This window comes from Rhea pennata, chromosome 13, assembly GCF_028389875.1.
Source record: "Rhea pennata isolate bPtePen1 chromosome 13, bPtePen1.pri, whole genome shotgun sequence".
In the NCBI taxonomy this organism is placed as follows: Eukaryota; Metazoa; Chordata; class Aves; order Rheiformes; family Rheidae; genus Rhea; species Rhea pennata.
Window position 1 is genome coordinate 8807868 of NC_084675.1, and position 27010 is coordinate 8834877.

The 27010-nt window shown below is 43.9% G+C and overlaps 1 protein-coding gene across 5 annotated transcripts in view; it reads left to right on the forward strand.

Moving 5' to 3' along the window:
* Nucleotides 1–27010, forward strand: part of ZNF423 (zinc finger protein 423) — a 262272-nt gene that overhangs the window by 148875 nt on the left and 86387 nt on the right. For all 5 annotated transcript variants that reach the window (XM_062586171.1, XM_062586167.1, XM_062586168.1 and 2 more), the window contains one exon: nucleotides 20960–24183. In XM_062586171.1, coding sequence (XP_062442155.1) covers nucleotides 20960–24183 — 3224 coding nt within the window. The remainder of the gene's footprint in view (nucleotides 1–20959; nucleotides 24184–27010) is intronic.

Genomic DNA, 27010 nt, shown 5'->3' on the forward strand with positions numbered 1-27010 from the left:
CGTGAGCGGAGGTGGGGGGAAGGAGTGCTGTATTTTTCTTGGAAAAGGACCTTTTCGGTTTCTCCTAATTTGACACCTGGAGGTCCAGCTGTGCTCGCCTGAGGCTGTGTGTAGTCTCGTGCAAGGGGAGGATGACGGACGGATCGCTCCACAAGTTGAAGCGTTTTATGTCTCTACAGGCAATATGGATAGCTATATTTGTCAACAGTGGCAGTGCAAATCTGTGGGTGGAATTACTCCTCAAATGGTGTTTCGCCAGGGGTGCTGCAGTCTGCACCCGCTTCCGTCGCGCTCTGCTGCGGGAGCCGTGGCACGTGGGTCGTCTCGAGCGCGGCTTGCTGCGGCGGCTCAGCCGGGAGCCACGGCGGCTGCCGTCCCGGCTCCGTCCCAGCAGCGACTCCCTGCCTGCACCTTGCTTCCTCCGGGCTGAAGTTCCGCACGTGGCCTGGAAATGCGCCGTTTCGGTTATGTTTGGCTTGGTCTTCTGCTAGTTTATGCCAGTTTTGCTCCAGTGTATTGCCATTGGCTTAATTCAATGGCAGTATTCCTAATTTACTCCGGTGTAAATAAGAAGAGTATCAGGCTCATTATTTCTAACAGTTGAGTCTTGATTTATTTTTGCTCTTCAGTCATGTAAATGACAAGGTTAATTTGCTGCTAAACACTTGATTTCCTAGGATGTAAAAGTGACTCCATATTTAAAGAAGAAAATGGAGCAAGGTTTTATTCTGCAACAGAATTTATTTGGGGTTGGAGGGATGTTTTTGTTTGTTTTGATTACAGAGCTCTGAAACCACTGGATCAATATTTGAGAACCAAGAGATTGAATTTTGCACTTTCTCATGTCTTGTAGCAAGTTGTGGATTCCCCGGCTGTGGCCCAGGAGCTGGTGGGAGACGGCAGATACTCGGCCTGAAGTGTTCGCTGTGCCTTTAATAATAAGTGGCTTTCATGGAGAACTTCTGATAGCGCAAGAGAACTTGGAGATGAATGCTGCACTTTCACAAAGATACTATTTTTCCACAGTGTACATTAGTCAGTGAGTTAAACAAGCATCAACATTAAAACAGACATTATCCCCTGCAGTGTATTTTCTTAGTGCTGTGTCCATTACAGCTTTAGAGTGATGAGGCTTCTAGTTCTTCTCATTCAAAGCAACTCTTTTCTAATATTTATTATGGATGTCTTCCTGGTGTTTATTGTAAAATTTTGTGTTCTGATCTCCTCCTCCAAGCTTGCTCTGGGGAAGGCAGTGACCCTGTTTGCAGTACTGGAAACTCGTAAGTGGTTACTACACCCTCCTTAGCTATTCTTTAACAAAGATACATATAATTAGACCTTTTAACCTTTCCTCATAAATCAGTCCATCCAGCCCATTAATCGCTTTTGTTGCCATCTTCCGAATTCTGTCCAATTAGTCATCGTTCTTCGTCTCCAGGCGGCTCCGAAACAGCGGGTCCGAGGAGGAAAGTCAGTGGTAGCCTCTGTGCCGGAGGATGGCATTTATTTATTTTGTCCCCCTTTCCCTTTGTTTCACTCCTAGCCAGAGTGTAGCTCCTACCCACTCTGCACAATCGCATCTTTAAAACATCTCTGGAAATAATTTACAGGCTCCCAGGCCCTGTATCATTCTCTGCTATTGAGTTAGCAGAAGCGGAAAGGGAAAAGGATTGAGTGTGGCAGGCTTCTGCATTGCTTCCCCTGCTCCCCCCAAAATAAACATCACAGCTCTTCTTTTGGCAAATACAGTCCTATTGGATGTGAGGAAAGATGTAGCATTAGGGTGGGAAAGAAGATCCTGCAAATGAAATTGTCTGATTGTGACTCGGAGCAGTGCAGGCAGCAGGAGCAGCCCTGGCTGGAGGAAATCGGAGGGTCACTAATTCGCACTGCCAACATCCTAATTAGCTGTGCAAATGTAATGTTTATATTGTTAGGGATGGATTACAGTATCCATTGTAGAATAGAAAGAAATAAATGAATTGTGTCAGTGGAGCGATGTAGAAAACACTCCCGCCGCCCCATTAAACCATGAGAAGTAGCTTAGCTACTAAAAAAAGTTTGTTTTCAGGCTGATGCGCAAGTCTAATTGGGTTTCCAAAGAAAGGAACATGTTTTAATTATTAATTAGAAATCAGAGGAGTAAAAGAGTGGAAATCTGCTTCAGCTGGAGCTTTTGCTCAATGCTGGGTTTCTTCTTAATAAGCTGAAGCGTTCCAGGCCTGCCTCCACTAGCAGTTGGGTGCAGTGGCTTTACTCGGGGGGTAGACATCTTAATGCTCATGTAATTATCATGTAATTATTTTGTAATGGGGGATCAAAATTTTGCATAGATGGCATTCTTTCACTGAACTTGAAAAATAAGAAAGTTGTGTTCATTAACGCAGCAATTCAGTCATTTCAGCTTAAGAAGCAGGGTTCCCTTATGCCCCTCCCACCTTAAACACACAAATATTTTGAAGCAGCTTCAGAGGTGATGGCTTCAAGATAAATAGAATTATTGAACCTGGATTTTGTTGAATATTTATCAGATTTCTTGTTGGTAATACTGCCTTTCAACAGTAGTGTCAAGTGGGTTGCAGTTATCATCAAAGCTGATAGGTACAAATAAGTGATGATTGTGGCTGCTAACGCTGCACACAGAGGTTTGTAAAGGAGGCTTTGGTGGAAATCATTTCCTCTCTGAGAGTTTTCCTCGTTGTTGCCATTGAACTCTGGGAATCAAAGTTGTTAAAGACTGATAGTTTCTTTTTCAGAAGCTGCTAAGTGTGCTGACTGGGTTACAGAATACCTTCTAACAAAGCGCGTGCTGATGGCCTCTTTGGATGCGTGCTTGCAGATGCCTTGGAAATGCCCTCGAGCAGAGCCGTGCTCCTGGTTGCAACAGCTCGTCTGATCTAAACATGCAGATGAAAATGCTGCCAGGCGAGCACGTTTACTCCTGTTTCTGAAAATCACCCAAAGTCTGGACCCAAGCTGAACTGCAGGTTAAGCTTCAGAAATGACCAAGCATGCAGCAGGCCCATGCTCTCGGGTTGCCAGATGTTTGTTGATGCATGTGCACCTTATGGGGAACTGCCCATTAAATGTCTCTGCTTTTGCAGGAAAAGGGGACAGGCAGGAGGAGCACTGCAACTCCATATGGCAACTGTAAATCCTCATGTTAGTGGGGTGCAACTGTGAGGAAATACAGAGCTGTCTGTCTCTTGATGTTGCTGTTTCATAGCGAAAAACACCCATGGCCGAGTCTGGGGAGGACGTCGCTAATCTGAAATAGATGGCTGCCTTCAGGGTTATGGCTTGGCATTAACTCCTACATACAGCAGTATGGTAAACAAAATGCCTGACTTAACAAAACAACTGGTAAGAAAATTTCAGCTGGCCTTTTTTCATATGTCTGCAGAAATTATTACATTTGAAAATATTTGGTTTATATTCACAAAAGAGGTTAAATGTCCATATTATGGGTCACTGAGCACCTATTTCTGCCCTTAAAACATCGTTTTCTTATACTTTGTTTGACAAAGTCCATGAGAAAAGATGCTGTTTCTTGTTTTTCTTCATCCATTAGTTGTACTGTCCTACGCCCTCTATGTGGTTATCTACTTAGTGGTGAAGGATGTGACACAGATAGGTATTCCTGTTCTCTCATGGAAGTCAGGTTAGGAGAATAAACATGAGTCTCTGCAAAATAAGTATCTTCTGTTCAGACTTCAAAATCTAGTAGGTCCTTCTCAAAGAGAGTGAACTCCCATCAGAAGTGTTTATTGTCTAGGTTGGATGACAGAGATGATGATCCTGTGCCTTCCTCTCCTGTGTGCGAAGCTGGATGGTAGTTATGACTGGTCTTGGAAGGCTGTTTTGCAAGTATCTGGCAGATGCTTTATGTGAAAATATTCACCTTTTCCCTTTGAGGGCAAAGAAGGGTGTTCATTGGTCAGGCTAGGAAGGCAGAGCAAACCATCCTTTCAAAAAGTCTGGACTTCTGCTTTGATTTGAAGAGTTGAATTAGTCCTTTTATTTTACGGACCCCAGTTTATCTCCTTGTGAATGAGGAAGTGCAAGTAGAGTGGAGCAGCATAACAGAGATGTATGAGAAATCAAGGATGGCCTTTAATTAACTTCGACAGCTTTTAGAGTCTTGTAACAGGGTTTTAGGCTGAGTTTATTAAAAAATGTATGTTTCACTATATTAGAAAGTGACACCACAAGGCCTCATGTGCAGATCTGTGGGTCCATGTGATGAGATTGCTCTTTTTGCCTGCTGTTGTCCTGGGTGCTACTGTGCAAATTTCAGTACTTTGCTACCATTGACACTACGACTTCTCAAAATATCTTGCACATGTTTTTTCCTGTCATGCGTCCTGGCACAAAAGATCAGGTCTTCTGCAGTGCACCATCAGAAGCATTTTGGACCACTGGATGCTCTGTGGCCCCACTGATATGGGTTGTCTCAGCTAGTCCAACTGCCAAGTGGTCCCTCTGGCCAGGTTTTGTGAGCACCCTCTCTGTGACAGCCTCAGCCGGGCTCCCAGCACTGTGTAGCAAAGGCACTGTTTTTAGCTTGGTGGTTTCTTTAACCATTGCAACATCAGAAAGCTCCTTTGGTGTGCAGGAGAGGGGCCATGGCATGTGCCTAGCACTGTTGTGTGCTTTGCAGAGGTGTGCGGCAAAATGCCTGAAGGGTGTTTGTGCTGGTGCTGCCATTTTGCATAATCAAATCTTACTGATTTTCCCAAGAGAAGAAAACATATAGAGGGTTATCTTTCATTGAGGGATTTTTGGTTTGTAAGTGTGGTAGCATCTTCGAAGCCTTCTTGTTTGCTGGCCTCCGGTGCTTCCGCGCACGTGGAAGCCAGTCTTCGAATCAGCCTGCGTCGTGCTGCACATTGTACGTTTGCTAATATGTGTGTGTGGGGTGGGGTTTCTAAGCCATCTTTGGAACAACTTGCTGCTCCCTCTTTCACGAAAAGCCCACCCAGCTCGATTACTCCCGTGCCAGCAGCCCACCCCAGTATAGCCAGGATAACTAGCGGGGAGTCAGCAGGGACTTTGAGAGCTTCGTGACGGTCACCAGGACAGCTAGGTTGGGAGTTCAGCAGTGTTTACGCATACCGTGTGCAAATCCTTGCAATTCTCATTACCGGCAGAAACGCTGTTAACGGAACGTACGCGCTTTTGCACGCGATAAATTCAGGCCCGCCGGACGTAGGTACAGACTAGGACATTGTTCCTTCTTTCTGGTCTGGGGAGGCTTCGGCAGGCTGCTGCCCGCGTCTCCCTGCCGCGCGGCGCGGCCCCGGCTCGCCTGACCCCTGGCCTCCGAGCAGATGTCGCCAACTTTTCTTGCCTGCTGTCAGGGTAAGTAGGTGACGGGCTCTCACCCGAATGTTGACTCTGAGCCTGGCTTGCCGAGGCCCCCTTTGATGTTTTATTTTGGCTTCTGGCCAGGGGGTCCCATTTTTAAAGCGCTCGGGTAATGATGAGATTATTATTATTAGCCCTGCTTCAGAGCTCGGTGTTTTGTGGACTCGATGTTTCCTGTGCTCTTGCTGGGGAGCTGCTTAGCAAAGCAACCCCCGAAGGACGGGCCACCGGGCAGGAGATGTGTCGCTGGGACGCTGGGAGCGATAACGCGCCCCGGCCGGTCATACCTTCAGGCCTTGTTCCTGACTGCTTTCCTAATTTAGCCATCCTGGAGCATTATCTGGAAATGCGCGCAATCGGCCCGACCGCGGGGAAGCCTTGCCTTGCTTCTCTCCTGCCGACCTGGTCTTATATTTTAGCGTACTGGAGTATGGAACTATATGCATAACACTTGCCTGGAATAAAAATCTTCAAATACCATCATTTGTGTAGAAATAAGTTGGCAGAGCAACAAAGATTGCCTGTATTTAATATTCATAGCCTTTTAATGCTAGATACACAGCTAACTCGCATCAAAAATAAGAGACTTTGCACAAAAGTTGTTTTTCACTTGTTTTGTGACACTCTTCCTAATGCAACCCAAAACAGCATGCGTTGGTCTAATGGCCCTTCTCTGTCTGCATTTTTATATCTCTATCTCTATCTCTAGATATTACTCTATCTCAGAGTAATTCTGGATTACTCTGTGTACTGTAACATTTTCAAACTAGGCTTGAGTAAAAAATGTATTTTGATGCCTCTGCTCTAAGAACCACAGAATGTAAAATAGAATGCATTAGCAGTTTGCTGACTTAAAAGATGACACTTACTGTGACACAGAAAGAGTTAATGCTAGACTTTTACCTCTGAGCTTAGTTTATTCAGCTTCTGGATACATGTGTTAATTTTCTCAGATGAGGGATAATGGATGTCACTTGAGAAAACAATACTGATTTGGGTTCTTTCATAGTTTGTGGGTTTATGTCCCACATGGTATCGAAGCAGGCTCCAGGAGATTGCCTGAAATATGCCTGGCCTCTCAGCTGCACTAAAAATAATTCCTGCTTCCCGTCATTCCAGAAGGAATTCTGAGATGCTGCAAACCTGATCAGCTGCTTCTTCAGGAAAGATTTCACTTCAGCTTTCAAATGGGGATATGAGGCTGGGTGTTAGGGGTGACTGTTGGGTTTATAAAATGTGTATGGTTTGGAGTTCTTCTGTTGTTTTGTTGCAGTGTGTTTTTATGGAGAGCTCTTGGTCGGGTGACTTTTCTTTGAGAGCAGCAGTTCACGTTGGATTTTGGCAAAAGGAGTTTGATAGTCCTTGCTTTACTAAGCACTAGCACCTAGATGACAGTAATTCACCCTCTAATACACCCACAAAGCCTATTTATGCAGAACTTGACATGATTTGCAGCCTCTGTAAAGGAGGAACACAGGACTTGAGCAGTGCCTCGAATTAATTTTTTGACCTCCATTGCAGTTCCTGGTTGAAGTATGAGGCTCTTCAGGCACCTAAGCGGTGCTTCTTGCAGCCTGGCACACAGTGCCCTGCAACCGCATAACACAGAAGGGGAAAAACTGCAAGGGAAATTGTTGCCCAGCATCGGAGAGTTTTCAGGCTGCCAGTAAAATTGATATTAGTAGTGATAATAGTCCAATTTAAGCCAAGGCAATCACAACCCTTTTATTAATATTGGCTTAGCATCGTCCATTTTAAGTGTAGCATGTTGCCATTGAATGCCAATAAAGCATCCTGAAGTCAGAGTACTTGTCTGGGATCGGTGATCAGCAACAGATACAGGATCAGAGGCCTTATTTTATCCTTTTGTTTGCAGAGGCAGAGAAAAATGCTGGCAACTAATAGTTCTGAGAGGCTTTTCTTTGAACACTGATTTTAGGGAAATGTGTGAATGGAAAATTTTGTTTCCATGAATTCTGATAACATCTGCATTAATATGGTATATCGTAAGGATCATTAATGTTCAGAGTCTATTATCAGGTGTTCTCTAATGCACTTTTGATGAGCTTTAATGATGCTTGCTGTAGTGTTTTTTCATGTTTTCTCTCCCTCCCCCTTTTTTTCTGCTTGATTGTAATAATGACTTAACCCAGGTGGTAGACTCTATCCAGAAAGTGCCCAAGGGAAATATTATTCCCTAGTACCAGCAAACATCTCAAATAGTCATTGAGCTCACTGTGGTAGTTTCCCCAGGAGAGGAGATCTTGGCTCACCCCTTGGGTGTCTGGACCTGCCCTGCATTTGCAGTCTAATAATTTGTGTTTGGGAGGGGATGGAGAAATGAGAAAAAATGCAAGATGATAAATGAGAGTGGAGGGGAAGAAGAGAAGCCAGTAATGCATGGCAACTTGTAAAATTACTGATTGCCATTGGAAAAATTCCATTTCATAGAACAGAATCCTGGAAAGTGCTTGGATAATTTAGGGATAATTAGTCAGGAGCATGCAAGGATAGAGATTTTTCTGTTTGGATATCTTTGTCCAAAGGTTGAATGTGTCTCATGCTAGAAGATACTTTCGGTTTTCAGGAGTGACCAGTATTTGTCTGCAGTATTTGTCTTGCATAGCTCTCTGAGCCCTCACTATCAGCCGGGAGACTTGGTTTAAAAGGCGTAGTTTCATGGTCTTTTGCAGGCCATGCAAAGAGCAAATGTGCGCAAAAGCAGGCTTCAGAGTAAATGTTACAGGTATATTGTAGCTTCGTTGAGCAGAGATGCCATATAAAAGTGCAAAAGAAAAAAACACTGCAATGGTGAAAGAAAATATAATAGATACCTGAAACTGTGCAAGCTCCTTGTAGTACTGAGTTTGCAGAGTGTTGAGTACCGCTCACTGTGTGCCATTAGGATTTACTGGCAGAAGCCGGTGTTTGCACCGTGAGCCAGAGTAAATTGTGTCCCCAGTGTAAAGGGTGTTTTCCTGCAAGTCTGCACAGGTTTACAAGTACGCGGGGAGAAGTGGTTTCTTGGGGATTTTCTTTTCTTTCTTTGTTTTTTTTTTTTAACCTCAACCTCATTGTCCATCAAAGAATTCAAAAGTAAAGCATCCAAAAAGAAAATTATGCCGTTAGTTTGCCTTTGGCTGCACTATGTTGAAAGCCAGACTTTGCAGATGTTATCTGCAACCTCGGACGGTGTGCGAAGGAAAGGCATCATCTTGTTGCACTCAGCGTTTTCCATCTTTCCCCCCAAAGCTTGTTTAAATCACTTTGTGCCCTCCCCCTTTCTAACGTCCTTTGAAAGGCTGCCGCTCGACGTGCGCCTGGGTCATTTCGTCCAAGCCTCCGGGTTTCTTTTTGGGAAAGAAAGAAGGGCTGGAGCAGGAGAGAGTGAACCAGAAATGAGCAAAACAGAGCTGCTGAACCCGATAGCCAAGTATTGCATTATAGCGTCCCAGCACGGATATAAACAAAATGTTTCCTTAGAGCAGAACCGCATCCAAAAGTTAGGAAAACGGTTTTCCAGAGCTGGAGCAGCGGCGCTGGGCCGTGCCCCGAAAGGGGCCGAGCTGCTCGCCCGGGGCCGGCCTGCCGCCTGCGCCCGGCGCGGGCCCCGCTTTGGGGCGAGCACCTGGCTTTCGCGCTGGCCCCGGTGGCTCCCGCCGTCCCGGGCGGGCTGCCGGGCTCCTTGCCTCCCCGAGTGCCCTTCAGCCAAGTGAAGAGCATTTCCTAACAAAGCAACAGCAAAAATACCCGTGCCGAAAGAGCATGAATGTTGTCACCAAAGTTAATAAAAGTAAGGAAATTAATACTTAGAGTTGACCTCCAGTACCTAGGCACAGTGGGGTGTAGCAAGGAAGTAGTTAGAAAGGCACCATGGTGAGCTTTAGCAGTGAATTACCTTATTTTTATTAACTTTCTGACAACCTCAGTGAATTTCCTTTCTTTTTATGAAGTGATTAAAAAACCTAATCAGATCATGTAATTAAAATACATAATTACACAATCTTACAGTTTTTCATAATGACTGTACATGGTAAATATTGTTACCTGATAACACTTTGCACAAAGATTCTGCCAGGAATTTGTGTAGGACGATTAGCGGATGTCTGGTTTCAGCTATTTGCAATGGAAGCTTCTCTAATGACGTTAGAAAAATAGTAAAATGATTTAAAATGGAAAATGCAGTGAAACTGTAAAATAATGAGTGAGTAGTCTTTTTTCGAATTCGTTTTGCAGTATTGGGCTGCTGGTACGCATTGACACTGCATGTTCCTGTGCCCTTAAAGGACTCTTTTGTGCCTACACCTCTGCTTCGTGTTTTGCTAGGCACCACCACTGGAAAATGGGGGTGTTATGATACAAAGCAACACAGTAAGAACAAAAATCAGATCAGATTCAGTATCTTAATTCCAACTGAAGACCTGAATTGAGATGGAGTGACTCTTAAGTCTGTGCACAGAGACTTCAGGGTAAATGTGACGCTGTGATCTTCTTGATGTCAGGTATCCAGGAAGCCTGTGGTTGTGGTTGTATTTATAGGAAGCCCAAAGACACAAAGGGATGACATTCCTAAATAACAGACAAAAAATTTTAAAGAATCTAATATGTCTTTAAAAACTAGCTCTAAAAATCTAGGACCCCAAAATCTGAAGTGACTTAATTGAAATCATACAGTTACTGCTTTCTGTGTCAGTCTAATATTTACTACTCAGAAGACTGATTTTATACTCAGATGCTCCAGAACTGAGGTGGAGGTTCCATTTTTCACTAGAACAAAGATATTGAATGCCTATCTTAATTAAAAAAATAATTCAGTCTTAACTGGGTAGCCAAGGTTGGCACTTGCACAATTCTTGGGACTCGTATTCTCGTATGTCATACGGAGCATAAAATGGAGGAAGTGGGATTCAGTTTCACAGGTATTTATTCTGGCAAAAGATGTAATAAGTTACTCAATCTTCATTCAAACCATTCATTTGTCCATGCTTCTTTTGCTTTTGCAAGGGTCAAAAATACTTAAGCATGTAAATTAAGATAGCAGTCGTGGTTATCTGTGGCCAGAAAATTGTGTTGTTCTTAAAATTTTTGTCTTATTGGTGAGAAATAAAATAAGTAATGAAACAGCCTGGGCAAAGCAAAACAAACAAACAAACAAACAAAAAACAACAACAAAAACTCTATGAGAACTGTATTTGAATACCCTGGTTTATCATTCTCCTATGTGAGAAGATGAAAGTGTAATAACAACAGAATTGCCCACTTTGTGCTGCTGCCTGGCCGGAGAGTTTGGCCACTAAGTCTGGAAAAGGGGCATGAGAAAACCAAACTGATTCCTGAGGGAGAGAAGCAACTTTTTTTTCCCAGTATTTATCAGTATTCAGGACCGTAGGGTTTGTGTCAGTGAAGCTGCTCTGATCTTTAAAACTCTTGCTGTTGTTTATAAAAACAGTAATTTTTCGTTTCCAAAAAGACTTTAAATTGCCCACTTAGTCACAATGATTGACAACATTTCTGTCTGTTTTAAGATGATCGGTGTGTGAACGTACATGTCTTAATGTCTCTATTTTGCCTCTTTCTAATGATAGAACCAGGATTCAGCTTCTTCCTTGTATCTGCCAGCTGATTTCAGAAGTGAGTTTGGTATCTCTTCTCTGTGCCGCACTGTATATACATATATATACACTATATATACATGGGTTTTCTGTGCATGTGAGGCATGGCACGCTGGGGAGCGAGGTGCAAGTACCAAACCTTTTCACAGGAGAGAAAAAATGTCCTTTAAGTCCCTGATATAAACTGCAACGCGTGTGATACTGGTCGCAAATGGAGCGAGTGCTGTTAGGCAGAGAAGGTGGAGAAACAGAGATTTATGGTAAGGGACAAGATGCTTCCTGTCCCTCCTTCACTTCAGGATAAATTGAGATGATTCAGTGTACACTTCAACCCTAATTTTAATCCCATTTAAACAAGTAATTGTGCCGTGAACCTTTCCTCATTATAAATTCACTCTGTCATGCGTCTGCGGCCAGGGCACAGAGACAGTTGCTAACTAGAACAAATTGTACGATGCGCATTTGCTGGAGGGAAAAAAGAAAAAACCTAAAGTCAGAATGGAGCCTACATTTCTGGTTAAACTAGAGATATCTTAATACAGACAACTGGCAGCTAAGGCAATTCAGGAGGAGGAGATCTTTGCCGTTAGCAGGACTTCTAAGGAAGGTCCTGTCCTGCTCTAGCATGTGTTCAGTGTGGTGCCTTCAACTGACATCAGAGATGCATCCCCTACAGCGGCAGGGTTTCTGCTGGGCTTTGCAGGTTTCTTGGCGAGAACATGGTGGGACTGACTTCTCCGGTGGAATTTGGTAGGGCTCCTTGGCTTTGCTTTCCCTTCCTTTCCAGACCAATGAGTCCTCCCTAGGAAAGGCTGGAGCGGGCTGCACTGATGAGAGCCAGGCAGGAGCTTTCTTTGGCTGAGCCAACGTGGGTGTCATGGTGAGAAAAACCTCAGCTGCCATTTATGCTCTTCTTTTGAAAGTTTGGGGGACAAGTTTCACCATTTATTGTGGGCTCCTTCAGTTGAAAGGCCAAAGATCTCCAGGAAGAAGAGAGCAGCTTTCCGGGGGCTGCTCTGTTGTAAGTTTTTGGAGCACAGGTATTGGGTCACTGCTGGTTAAACTCCCACCCCGGTCTCCCACGCTGCACGCTTCTTGTAGCCGAGTGCTGATTCTCTGAGAAACAGTCTTATCAGGTGATAAGCATTTTTGTTTGCTTGCTTGCTTTAAAAGTGGTTTCTTATTAAAAATGACAGATACTGTTAGTAAAAAGAAGCTGCATTACCATACACCATGCAATACAGATCTAAGTAAGCCACAGTATTTGGCTTTCATCTTGCACGGCACAAAAGCTACAGTTACTTTCTTTTTAGACCTTTTGGTTATTTCTATCAGGTATTGATAAGCGGAGAACCTCTTTTCCCACTTTTGCTTTAATGCCATCCCCTCCGGCTGGTTGCAAACTGGGTATAGATTCCTGGTTGATGTTTAACCAAATGGTACTTAGAAATATGCTTGGTATTCAGCAGGGCAGTTTTGCAATGGCTTTTGTTATGTTGGGACTTCTCTTTCACTTTTAAATGGAATAGTAAAAAAACCACAGCATCGTTCAGTGTAGCAAACCCGGAGCTGTACCCGCCGTAGTGCGGGCCATCCCCGGCGAGCGGGAAGAGGGTTAGGTGGTGCAGAGCCCGCCGCCTCGCGCCGTCCTGGGGACAGCGGCAGCTCCGCTGGCGCCGGAGGTGCCCGTGGCCATCCCCGCGCTGCAGCAGCTCCCCGCGAGCGGCCCGGGAAGGCCTGGAGCAGCTGCCCTGACCAGACCTGCGTGAATACCCCCATATGCCGTTGGGGAAGCCAAGATGGTTACAAGGACATCGTCTTTCCCATTCACATCGTTGGCCTGAAGCCTTAACGACAGATTAATGAAATGTGTACCTTCTCTGAAAATACCTCTATGTACACTTGCATGTGTTTAGTGCTTCCGTCACTCATGTTTTCAAAAGTGCTGAGCTGCGGCAGTTTTTTGATTTCAATAGGCTTAATGTGAATACACAACATAGTGCATATGCATAATTATAAAATAGGTTACTTGATAGTCTGTCACTGTAATTTATTGCTTTTTCTTCCTCAGTTCTTTGAAGGCAGTATAAAATCTGGATGTTGTTGTTTTTTACTGTTTGTTTATTGCTGAGTAATTTCAGCCAACATGTGTTTTTCAGCATTGAGGCTATTCATCATGAACATCAGCCCATTAAGTTTGTAAGTGCGTCACAGTTTTCCCACCTAGATCAAAATGAGAGCCTGGAACAGCCTACTCTTTCTAACTTAACAAGCTGTTTTCATTTTCCCCGGCAACTTGCTCTAATAATATGACCAGCTTTAAATTCCTCAGGCCGGAAAGGCTGGCAGTAAAGTCCTGTGCAGGGCTGAGGCTTGAAGCATGAGGTTCTTCTCAAGTTTGCAGCGTGACAACTGACATATTTTCTACTGAGAAGTGATGTGAAATACTCATTTAGGAGCAAACTTACATTTAGGGGAAAGTATTTTTCATATGCATAAAGACAGGAACTGCAAAATGATTTGCCTGGAGGTCAAGACACTGCATAGCACCAGTTGAAGATTTAATCATAGCAAACCACCCTGGCAATCCAGTCACATTTGCTGCCAGAAGAAACAGGTAGAGGTAGATCAGTGGTGATGTCTGGTCTCACTTTTCTCCCTTGTTAGTGGTTCTTTTGCCTCAGAGCTGAAACATGGCGGAAAAGTTGAAACAGCACGACAGGAATGGAGACACCGCTCTGACACTGCCTGCCAGCACAAAGGTACGTGTGCCTTTGCCTTAGGAGTTACAGCAGTTCCTCTGAGGTCGCTGGCCGAGCTCTTTTGCCCAAGTTTACCCCTGCCCCAGCTCTAAAGGCACTGACTCCTCCGGGCGGCTGTCCGTGCCGTAAGCACGGGCTCCGGCTTGCTGCTGCCCACAGTGATGTTCTGCGGGAGGTGCTGACCACCCTTGTGCTGCCATCCAAGCTTCGCTGCTCACTATCGAGAACAGGACCCTTAAGTGGATTTTATGAATGAACTAAATGGATTGTAATTGAGGGCTTAATCTTCACTTGAAATTACAATTCAGAAACATGAAAATGAGCACAGTAAAGCATTAAATTAAATCACACCCGTCTGGTCAATTCATGGAGAAAAGTCTTTCCTTGTGTAATTTCAGTTTCTACATTCAGTGAGTTTCTCCAGACATGCACTGGTCTGCATTTCTGATGCTCACTTGTGGGTATGGACCGAAGGAAAGAGCTTGAGCCAAGTCAGCTGGATTGCACGTGCCCAAGCTTACTCAGGGAAAAGAGTCTGAGAGCGGGTGTCTGCTGTATTTAAAGAGTTGCCTGATCAAATGGGAGGGAGGAAATCATAAACCTAGGAAATCCATCTTGTGCACTTCATCCCACCAGAAAGGCTGGTTTCGCTCCCTGTATCCCTGTGGGTGCTTCCCAACCTCGATCCCTGGCTCCATGCTGCAGGAGGAGCGTGCTCCCTTTGCACAGTGACAAAACATGAGCAGAGAAAACCATCTTTATATATACATGCTAGAAAAGGACTTTGCTTGCGTGAACTGCAGAGATGGCTGCATATTGCTGCCGCCGGAGCAGACCTTGCACTGGGGCCTGCCCGAAATGTGGCCACAGCCCCTTCTAGCTGGCCAGGTTTGGATGCAAAAACGAGGCAGACAAAGCTCTTAACTGCTGTGTGATGTCTTTTTGTTTTGTATAATCAAGTGTTGAAGTCATGATAAATGTTGACATCAAGTAGCAAGAAGTTCAGAATGTAATTCTGTGTCTGTACGGCAACAGGGTCAAATGAAGTTTGTGCTCTGGTTGAGATCATACAAAGGAATATAATTAGCAATTAGAAAAAGTATTACTAATTATTGTAACTAATTGTTACAACTGATAATTATTCTGTTAGGATTGTTTTCCTAAGGGCTTTGCCATTCTTTATATTTAAAAGTTGTGCATGTCATAGCTGAAAATCTGATTTTATACTATTCTCTCGGTGTGGTTATTGCATCAGTGATGTGTGTGTGTGACCCCATGCACAGTCCTGTTCTTTCACATCGGTCTTACAACGTGCCACCTCTGCTAAACGCTCCAGAGGTATCAAAGCAGGCAGGAAAGGCTCCGGACCTGCCAGCTCGCAGAGTAGGCAGGAGCAGCAAGCTATTAATATATTTCGGTTAATTCGTTGGTGGTATTGCCACTATCATCCTCTAATCCTGCTTAAAAACGACTGACTCTGCATTTGCATATTTCTGAAGGACAAATTACTAAGCAAAATATATGGATAATCCTAACATTTCTGTGGAAATAGGGTGAGTTATTATTGATTCACAGAGCACGACAAAACATCACTGCATGAATTAGCAAACAGCTGTTTCTAATTTGAGTTTAGAACTGTACACAGAGGAACTTGTTTTAGTGTTCACTCCTTTCATTTATAATGAATTTTAATCACCGCTACAGGTGAGAAAAATGTAGAAACAAGCTTGTATCTTGTGGAAGAAACAAAGGAGAGACAGATGCTAACAGATTTACAGTCTGTGATAAAAGGAGTGTTTTGGTACACTTTACATGTAATTAGAGTGCAGCTGTTTTCAGTCCCAAGTCCATGATGCACAGCAGAATATAGTATCTGCTGCTTTTCCAAAGGGAGTAAAGAAAAACAGTGATTCAACTCTGAAAGCATTTAGCTTATTCCTAGATCTAACATAAAACTTTCTCCTCCACCCCTTATTACACCATTTGGTGAAGTGCGAAATAACTTATTTAATGATATGCTAATTTTTTGTTACCTGTAAAATACAGATTGTTTAAGAAAAATAATGTTAAAAATAACTTTCTTATTTTTATGATCTCTGTAGAATTATTATGTATCACCCTGTCTATGGTCATTATTGAGTCTCGATAGCTTTGCTAGAAATTGAGGGCTCAGTTACTGTGGCTTAACAAGTTTCTCTATATCAACTAAGCTTCAGTATGTGTCTGTGTGTGTACTCTTAACTTGCAGCAAAAAAAAAGAGGCAGAGTAATTAAATGTTCCTTGATCACAGCAAAAAGGTTTAGACAAAGAAATTAGGTTTAAACTGTCTATGTATAATAGTTTAACTACAGTAGACATCCCAGAAAATTTGACTTTTGAAATTCTACACTCCATCTTGTGCTGATTTTGTAACTAAATACCAAGTTACTTTATGCATGAGAAGAAAAATTAGATTACATATATTTTTTTCCATTAAGCCAGACATCTTTCTTCTTTTCTCTTTTTTTAAAACCTCACTTAAAAATGAATGTCAGGGTAAAGCTGAGAAGCTGGAAGAGCCACTAGCTTGGTAATTTCATGCAACAAAAAAGCTTGCCACACAAGCATGTAACTGATATAACTACATTTTTTTTGAAGTCACAGATAATCACGATGGCACCGTGTGGGGTGCCATTTATATTGACACCTCTTAGTTTTTCATCCAGTTTTAGTTTTGCTTTGAACGTAACAGGCATAATTGCAAATTAGCTGTAGGAATCTTTTGCTGTTGGTCAGTGAAGTTGTCTGAGTGTGGGTTGGTGCTGGGTTCGTCACAGCTGCTGCTACAGGGTCACTCAGGGACGATGCAGTGTCAGCTCAGAAGTGGCACTGGTGGTCCGCTATTGCCTTCTGTTACACGGACTCATTCAGTGAGGGTAATATCTGTACATAAAATTGAGTTTGCGGTATTAATTACCATTTTTACTGTTTACCTTATTATACTTCAAATGTGCAGGAAAATGGGACTAAAGAGGCAGCAAAAAGATTTTTAGTAATAAGCTGTCAAAGGGTACTGAAAATAGTGAAACTTAACACATTTGGTATAAAAACCTGATTTGCATTATTTCACACGGGCACGGCAGTGTAAATGAACAGCGTATGCTGTGTGAAGCGCCTACCGCAATCTGGTGCAATGATCTACCCTTGGTTTTAACACGTAGTGGAGCACTTCCAAGTTTGCTCTAGCCTCTACTGAAGATTTCTGAGTCTTTTCCTCTGAATCTCTGTGGTGTATTCTCATAGTTGGACATCCGTGATAATAACAATCATTGAAACTGGTAGCATTTCTGTTGGGCGGCCCGCCGGAGGCTGTCTCGGTGTCGTGCAGGAAGTGAGCCCTGTAATTTGCCCCAAGCAGCAGATGTCTTTTGCCTGTTACAGAGACGAGGAACTGAAACACAGATGGTTTATAGGCATACCGTATGATGCCAAGCATGTTTTTGAACGTAACTTAGCTTGTAGAGTGCTGGAGTCCCATCAGCTTTCAAAGCATTTGGGTGCATTGACCACTTTTAGCTTCTGTGCCTTGATGCAGATCTGCAGAGAGAGGCCCTGAAAGAACTAGGAATTTGAATTTCAATCAAAAAAGCAACTTTTCCCAACAGTTGAATTGGAGGCCTTTTGTTTGTTTGTTTGTTTTTGTTTATTTGACTCTTCCTCCTCTGTTCTAGCCATGTGCTAGAGGAATAAACCCAGCAGAATAAGAGCATCCCCCAAACATACCAGCCCTGGTTCGTTACGCTGCGTGAAGAAAGTCTCCGGGCAAAAAGGGGAGCAGTGCAGTGATTTTGTCTCCATTAGCAGAGTAGCTTTGCTAAATAATAAACGTATCAACGGCATCAGCGTGTGCCGCGGAAATGGGCCTGCTGCCGTCCCGCGGTCTGTGCCGTGCTGCGCGGCTCCCTTCCCAAAAGGATCGCTCTTCCTAGGGCTTTGTTTTATTGTTGTTGCTTCGTGAATGCATTTCTGGACTTGGCTCGTGTTATCTGGAAGACAAACAGAGAATCAAGTATGATTTATACAGCAGTTTGGCCAAATTGCTCTTATTAGAAGGAAAAATACATTTATTGAGTGCACTGAGGCTGGAACGAGGTCCTCGGCGATAATGATGAATGCTTGCCGTTCTGTAAACCTGCTGAACATTAAGTTGCTAAATTACTATACCGCTTTGTGATTGATTATCAAGTTTGGCCCTTTAAGCTTGGTGATCCACACATGTATCCTGAAGACTACCGACATTCTGAAGCCTCCTTAATGCTCTTTTTTTCCTAATTAAACTTTTTATTGAATTTTCTTCCCCTTTTAATACTTGTTTTGATTCTCTTATGCACAAATGACAAAAGCTTTGCACCAGCCATGTGATTCTCTATTTTAGTACAGTCCCATTTTGCAGGATTAGCCATTTTTAATGACTTTAATCTCCTTTTTAAAGTGATTTTTCTCATTCTGCTACATTCCTTTGATTGCATTAATGTAGAATTATTATTCTAACCGTCATTGCCAGACATGTCACACTACATCTCAAATACATCTTCCTAGTAAAATATTACTCGGGTAAAATACCTTAGAATTTCCTTCTCAGTTCATTATGGGTCTTTTCTTCAATTTAAAATGGCAAGTTAAAGTTAACAGGGCTATTTTTCATTCCATAAAGAGATTAATGATAATGACTTTTTCTTAATTTCTTCAGTTTTAGGCCTTGAGTAATTTAATGGCTTGTTTGTAAGGAAGTCAAGGTAGATTGTTTTTGGGGCTTACGCAATCCTTTTTGAATTGTAAAAGAGTGAGAAAACAGTGCAATAAAAGGAATCCAGAAGTTAAACATGTAGATTGGTGAAAGGTCTAAATCAAGCTAACGAAAGGAGACAATCTTTGCTTTCAACCGTCCATATAAACGCTTCCATTTTTATTACAAACATTGCTTTCCAATCTGAGAAATGTTAATTGATTTGAATACAAATTATATTAGCGCAGCAACATCTTTGTGCGCTGCTCACAAAGTAACGCCGGCTGTCCTGGGGTTTGCTTCCCGGGCAGCCCAGTATATTTGCAGAGCAGCAGCTGGAGGGGAGCTGGCCCTGCTTGAATCTCTGGGTGCATTTTGAGGTAGACTGGCTCGCTTCAGAGGGGAAAAGAGAGCTTGAAGAGCAGCGGCTGGGTTAGCGGCGTGGGCCGGCTGCGCGGCTCGCGCGGGCGCACGGCAGCGGCCCAAGGTTGCCGGCGTTGCAGGGTCGGCGGGGCCGGCAGCGGCGCTGGACTCGGCCCGACGCCCGGCTGGGCGGGCAGCGGCGCAGCTCAGTGCGCGGCGGCAGGGCTAGCCCTCGGGTCGCCTCGCCGGGGCCAGCGCCCCGGCAAAGCTGCGTGCAGCCTGCTTGGCTGCGAAAGGGGAGACGTTCGCAAACGTGTGTTTTTGTAACAGTTGTCGCCTCTTATTATTTAAATTGCAGCTGGGCAGCTGCAGCAGTAAATACTGGCGTGGTGGCGTGCTTTTCGGTTTGCGTGTTTCTTTTTCCCGCAGGAAAAGCCGGTCGCGGTGGCGAACGCAGCCGGTGCTGCCGAGGCGCGGGCCGGCGTCCCCCCGGCCCGGCCTTTGTCTGCGCCCCGGGGGAGCCCAGCTGGCGCGCGGCGGGAGCCTCCCCGCCGGCTAATCCGGGAGCCGGCAGCCGGCTGCGCCCCGCGGAGGGGCCGGGCCGCGGGGCGGCCGGCGCGCGGGAGGGCCGGCGCGTCGCACCCTCTGCCTCGAGGCCGAGGCCCGGCCGGCGCGGGGGAGCCAGCTGGGCGCCAGCCCTGAGGCGTCTTGCGAGGAGGTTGGGTTAAATCGGCCGCTCCTGCGGACGGCGCAGCTCCCGCGCGCTGGAGAAGCTGTCGTGCGTGATTAGCTGGGTTGGCTTTTTCAGAGGAGCTCGGATCTCTGCCCTCCGGGCGGGAGGAGGGACGGTCTCGGACCGCCCGCGGTGGCCCAGGCCGTGGCTGCTCCGGGCGCGGTGGCGTGCGCCTCGCCCGGCGGCCTGGGGCGGCCTGGGGCGGCCTGCGCGCACAGCTGGCGGTCTGTTCGTTGGCTTGGGTCAGTAAGAGCTGAAGTAGGAGCCTTAAATGTTTTATAAGGACAACGTTTCTGGAGAGCCAGCTTCTCTCTGAATCTCCAAATGTGTACGCGGGGTCGGCGCCTTCCCTCGTTTGCATGAACTTTATTTTTGCTTCAGTCCCTGGTTCGGTTTTATATCAGACTCGTGGCATTTTTGCTTCACTCAACATCTCCATGTTTATTGGAATTGGTGTATTTGAACTCACTGTCTTCTGTTTCTTGTTAGCAATTCCGCTTATGAAAGCTGCCAAAATTTTACGTATTTTTCCTAAAATGACTGTTTTGCAGTTGGAGATTGCACTGTGTTCCTTTATGGTAATATCAAATTATAAAATATTTTCCAAAGCCTCATATTGAGCAAAGGAAATAGTCATTAAAGCGGAGGCTGGGCCACTGTTGTTTTATCCTGAAGTTGATTGTTTTGTGATGTCTTGAAATCTCCGATGATGATGGTTTTCTGGGTTTTTATTTGTTTGTTTTTGTAACAAGCAGGCAACATTACCTTTCATGCGAATGAGCGTGGTAATGATGCAAATCTCTTCTCTGATTTTGTTGAGCTGTCTCAAATCTGATGCTTTTATTTTGCATCGATGTTAAAATCTGTTTGCTTTTGATCAGCCTTTAACTCTGTTACAGTTTTGAAACAGAACTGAAGGATTTTGTTTAATGGAGACATTACTTAAAATCATCTTGATGTAACATTTAAAAAGACCCACAAAATCACAGGTGATCATTTAATCCTGTAGCTTTTCAAATGTTTGCATTGCTTCATTGCACATTGTGTTTTGCTTTCTGTATTCATTGTTTATTGCTTTACAGTACAACGAGCAGGTGTTAAACCTGCTGAAGAAAAAATGCTTTTTGTTAATACTATGTGTTGGCATATTCATGGATTTTGTTTACAGATGCATTTTATATCTTTCTCAAACACCCCTTGAAATTCAAGAGACTTTCTTTTTTTTTTTTTTTTTTTTTTGAGTTGATTTTTTTGCACTGTGGTAGCAGAAGCCCATAGTGTTGTTGAGAGCTTTGTCCTTATTTCACAGATGCACTGGGAATTGTTTTTAATCTCCTTTCTGCTTTCCCATTACAGATGGTGATGACGACCCACAACTCTCCTGGGTGGCTTCATCTCCCTCCAGCAAAGATGTTGCATCACCCACTCAGATGATAGGAGATGGGTGTGATCTCGGCATCGGGGAGGAGGAAGGGGGGACTGGCCTGCCATATCCCTGTCAGTTTTGTGATAAGTCCTTCATCCGCCTGAGCTACCTTAAAAGGCACGAGCAGATCCACAGTGACAAACTACCTTTCAAATGCACCTACTGTAGCCGGCTTTTTAAGCATAAGAGGAGTAGGGATCGCCACATAAAGCTTCACACTGGGGATAAAAAGTACCATTGCCACGAATGCGAGGCAGCGTTCTCGCGCAGCGACCACCTCAAAATTCACCTGAAAACCCACAGTTCCAGCAAACCGTTCAAGTGTACTGTGTGTAAGCGTGGGTTTTCATCTACCAGCTCACTGCAGAGTCATATGCAAGCTCATAAAAAGAACAAGGAACATATGGCAAAGACTGAGAAAGAGGTGAAGAAGGATGATTTTATGTGTGATTACTGTGAAGAGACATTCAGTCAGACTGAAGATCTGGAGAAGCACGTAATGACACGCCACCCACAGCTTTCCGAGAAGGCAGATTTGCAGTGTATTCATTGCCCTGAAGTATTTGCAGATGAAAACTCGCTGCTCTCACACATTCATCAAGCCCATGCCAATAAAAAACACAAGTGCCCTATGTGCCCGGAGCAGTTTTCTTCAGTGGAGGAAGTCTACTGCCACTTGGACAGCCACAGACAGCCTGACTCTAGCAATCACAGCATCAGCCCTGATCCGGTCTTGGGGAGCGTGGCCTCCATGAGCAGCGCAACGCCCGACTCGAGCGCCTCGGTGGAAAGAGGTTCCACCCCAGATTCAACTCTAAAACCCTTGAGAGGACAAAAGAAAACCAGATCAGTGGACAGAGAGGAGGGCCAGAACTGGTCTAAAGTTACTTACAGCTGCCCTTACTGCTCCAAGCGCGACTTCAACAGTCTTGCTGTTCTGGAGATCCACCTGAAGACCATTCACGCAGACAAACCTCAGCAAAGCCACACATGCCAGATCTGCCTTGATTCCATGCCTACACTGTACAACTTGAATGAACACGTCAGAAAAGTGCATAAAAATCATGCCTATCCCATGATGCAGTTTAGCAACATTTCTGCCTTTCACTGTAACTACTGCCCTGAGATGTTTGCAGATATCAATAGCTTACAAGAACACATACGTATTACTCACTGTGGCCCAAATGCTACCCCTCAAGATGGTAACAATGCCTTCTTCTGTAACCAGTGCTCCATGGGCTTTCTGACTGAAGCAACCTTGACCGAGCATATTCAGCAGACTCACTGCAATGTAGGAAATTCGAAATTGGATTCCCCTGTCATTCAGCCAACGCAATCTTTTATGGAAGTTTATTCATGCCCTTATTGCACAAACTCCCCCATTTTTGGCTCCATCCTGAAGCTTACAAAGCATATTAAAGAAAACCACAAGAACATTCCTCTGGCACACAATAAGAAGTCAAAAGCAGAGCAGAGTCCAGTTTCTTCTGATGTTGAAGTCTCTTCCCCTAAAAGGCAACGGCTTTCTGCTAGTGTAAATTCAGTGTCTAATGGTGAATACCCATGTAATCAGTGTGATCTAAAGTTCTCTAATTTTGAGAGTTTTCAAACCCATTTAAAGTTGCATTTGGAGTTGCTGTTGAGGAAACAGTCTTGCCCTCAGTGTAAAGAAGACTTTGATTCCCAGGAGTCTCTTCTGCAGCATCTCACCATACATTACATGACAACTTCAACCCATTATGTATGTGAAAGTTGCGACAAACAGTTTTCTTCGGTGGATGATTTGCAGAAGCATTTGCTGGACATGCATACTTTTGTGTTGTATCACTGCACCCTTTGCCAAGAAGTTTTTGATTCCAAGGTATCTATCCAAGTACATCTGGCAGTCAAGCATAGCAATGAAAAGAAGATGTATCGTTGCACAGCCTGTAACTGGGATTTTAGGAAAGAGGTGGATCTCCAGATCCATGTGAAGCATAGCCACTTGGGGAATCCAGCAAAGTCTCACAAATGCATCTTCTGTGGTGAGACCTTTAGCACAGAGGTAGAACTGCAATGCCACATCACAACTCACAGCAAAAAATACAACTGCAAGTTTTGTAGCAAAGCTTTTCATGCCATCATCTTGCTTGAAAAACACTTGCGGGAAAAACATTGTGTTTTTGATGCTGGTGCTGAAAATGGTACAGCTAATGGCATGACTCCCACAAATAAGAAGACAGAAGGTGCAGATATCCAGAACATGTTAATGAAGAATCCAGATACTTCCAACAGTCATGAAGCCAGTGAGGATGACGTAGATGCTTCTGAGCCCATGTACGGCTGTGATATCTGTGGGGCTGCCTATACTATGGAGGTCCTCTTGCAGAACCATCGTTTGAGAGACCATAACATCCGGCCTGGGGAGGACGACTGTTCTAGGAAGAAAGCAGAGTTCATCAAAGGTAGCCATAAGTGTAATATCTGCTCAAGGACCTTTTTCTCAGAAAATGGCCTAAGAGAGCACATGCAGACCCATCGGGGTCCAGCCAAGCACTACATGTGCCCCATCTGTGGGGAGCGCTTCCCATCTCTCCTGACCCTGACAGAGCACAAAGTCACTCACAGCAAGAGTCTGGATACAGGAACGTGTCGGATTTGCAAAATGCCTCTGCAGAGCGAGGAGGAATTCATCGAGCACTGCCAGATGCACCCAGATCTCAGAAACTCCCTCACTGGCTTTCGCTGTGTTGTCTGCATGCAGACCGTCACCTCCACCCTGGAGCTGAAAATCCATGGGACATTCCATATGCAGAAATTGGCAGGAAACTCTGCAACCTCGTCGCCCAATGGCCAGGCCTTGCAAAAACTCTACAAGTGTGCGTTGTGCTTGAAAGAGTTCCGGAATAAGCAGGACTTGGTCAAATTGGATGTTAATGGCCTTCCGTATGGCCTGTGTGCTGGATGCATGACCAGGAGCACCAATGGACAGTCCTCAGGCTTGACCCCGCAGGAAGTGAATGAGAGGCCATGTGGCAGTCTGAGGTGTCCAGAGTGTAGTGTCAAATTTGAAAGTGCTGAAGACCTAGAGAGCCACATTCAGGTAGACCACCGAGACCTGACACCTGAGACTAGTGGCCAAAGGAAAGGTACCCAGACATCCCCTGTTCCCAGAGTAAGTACAGCTGCACTTTAAAATCTCTGAGTGATAAAATGTAGACCTTTAATATGACTGAGACCAGATCTGATGTTCTGGGCTTTGTTTTTTCTGTTTTTGTTTTTTGTGACTGTCACTGTATAAAATTACTTGTCCTGTTACAAGAAAGAGAGATACAGCAAGGTACATAGAAAAGTTACATGTTGCTCAGTCTTGCGGACTCCTTGATTCCTAGTGGCAGAGCATCGGATTTTTTTATTACAAAACTGCTCTAAATTTGTCAACAGAGAGCTGAGATACATCTATAGTGTGATTGGATGGTGGAATTGAGTTTGTCCATGATTTCTGATGCTACTGAATTGGCAGATCTGGAAAAGCAGGGGTATTTCCATGAAAGAAAAGGAGACTCTCAGTACTCAAAACAAAAAATTCAAAATAATTTATTATACCCAAAGAATGAGATAATTTCTTACCTGGGAACTAATCATGAGCAGGAAGAGAAAAAAAAATAGTGAGGAAAAATGTAGTGAGTCAGGTGAATGCCTCACCTGAAATGAATTTCTGTGCTGAAAGGGTTGTCTTTGCATGTCTGTTAGCGTGAATGTTAGCGTGAGACCACTTGGATGTTTATGTGCATATGCATGTGTGTATGTGGTGCATGTTATGTGTATGCATGCCAGTGAAAAAGGAAATAAACCTGGAAAAAAGGAAGTGTTAGCCAAGATGGAGCTGTGCCATCCACCTTGATACTCAAGTACTACTTATGTATTAGGCTTTGGTCAGATGGTAGGTGATTTACACATTGATTTTAAAAGGAACTGGTTCATTACCCTCCTTTAGTAAATCTACATGTTGTTTTCTAATATGCAGATTACATATTAGAAAGCAAAGTGTGTGCTCCTTTAGAGTTCACAGATAGCCTGCTTTCCCATTTCTTAACTTAAAAAATTATTGGGAACATGCAGTATCCAAGTAAGGTTTCAGAAGCCTGCTCAGGAGATTAATATAGCTTCCAGTTTATAGTCTTTTAAAGTTATTTGTTGACATTTTGGTTCAAGAATGGGCCAAGTCAGTCCTTGCTCTGTCAGGAACAGATGGAATGAGAGGCAGATTTTGGAAAACTTCTCAGGAGACCAACAGCAGACACATCTGAGTATTGATATCATCTGACATTTTTAATTAAACATGATGGGGTGAGATTTTCAAAAGTATCTAAGGAAATCAGGCACCCAACTTCTAATGAATAATTCCAGAGATGCCTGTTTATGTCAATCTGCTAATTAAAGCACCCACAAACACGTCTTTACTGCATTAAAAGGGCTTGAAAATACTGTTCAAATGCAATGTCCATGGCTCAGTAGGTAAAAGAAGACCCTAAGTGTGTCCTGACAGTGCATGTTGTAGTGACTGCAGTGGAACTGTTACGGGCGGGTGAGCTGGGGCTCCGCGTCATGCCCTTGCGGCTTGGTGACTCCTGGCCAGAGCTGGCCTGTGCCTGCCAGCTCAGAGCCCGGCTCTGCCGGCCCAGGCAAGCAGCTCACCTCAATATGCCCATCCAGGGCTTCTGATCAAATTCCACCACAAGTTTGGTTTCATTTCATTTGCTTTTTTAGTAAAACGACTGGATATTTTCCCCTCTGGGTCCCGTAACTGCATGATGAAAACTGCTGGTGTATACATTTAGTTCTGCAGAAGAATAAGTCTTAAAAATCTCTCTCCCTTCAGGGTGGTATCTTTTGAGAGTTCGGCTGAGATTCTGACTAGGTCGTTCTCCTTTCTGCTTCTCAGGTCTTTATTTTCTTCTAAATTCTTTTAAACAGTTCTGTTCTCCAAAGCAGGACTCTTTCTTATTTTGCATGGCCATGTCTAGAGCTTCAAATACTATCTTTTCTTTCCTATTGACAATCAGAAGCAGCATATATGGCCTTTTTTCCACTCTAATTTCTTGCTTTATCTCACCCTTTTCAGTGAGAGCTCAACAAGGTAAATGCTTTGAATTTCATCCCGTGAGAGCAAGTCTTAGTTCCTTTGTGGAAGATCATGAAAAAATCAGCATTTTTGGCCATGGCAAATGGTACCTTCAATCAGGTGTCTATGGCAGGCGCATATGCTAGTATCTGAGAGCTCTATGGTATGCATCCCAGGAACAGATATATTGTTATAAGGAATAATTCATTATCTAACTCCTCATTGTAGGTACAAGACTTGAGTGGTATCAGTTCACTTGGAAACATTGCTTTCTCAAGGTAATAAATGCCCTTTGTGTCTGTCTAGCACAGGGGTTTTCAAAGAGTTATCTCTTTTAAAAGGTGATAAATTCCTGAATTTCGAGAATAACATTTATTTAACTTCACTGGCCTCATAATGAAGCTAAGCAAGTTGAACGCAATCTCTCTTTTCATCTTGTTAGTAGGCTGTGCACAAGTAAAATAAAATTTTTCTAAAGCTATCTTAAGTGCACAATGCATGTAGGGTGGTGATCTGCAGATGTCCAGACAGGAGCTGCTTCTCTCCCATTTCTTGAGCACGTGCGCTTTTCTTTTTCAAACGTGTTATTGATTTTTCCTTCTTAAACAGAAAAGCAGTTGAAGATTAGAAAAAGGTGATTCAGAAAGAAAATAGAGTGAGATTAGATTTTAAATAGTGGGTATATACATTGGAATAAATAAGAAAAAAATGAAAGAAAACCTAGCAAATGGAAAAGATGACATACAAATACGTAACTTTGTCAGAAATCACTCCACCAACATGGATAGTTCTGGAACTGAAGAAGAGACTATGAAAGCCTAGAGGGATTTTCAAAAAGTTAAGTGAAGATTTAACTCCAAAGAGAGAAAGAAAATAA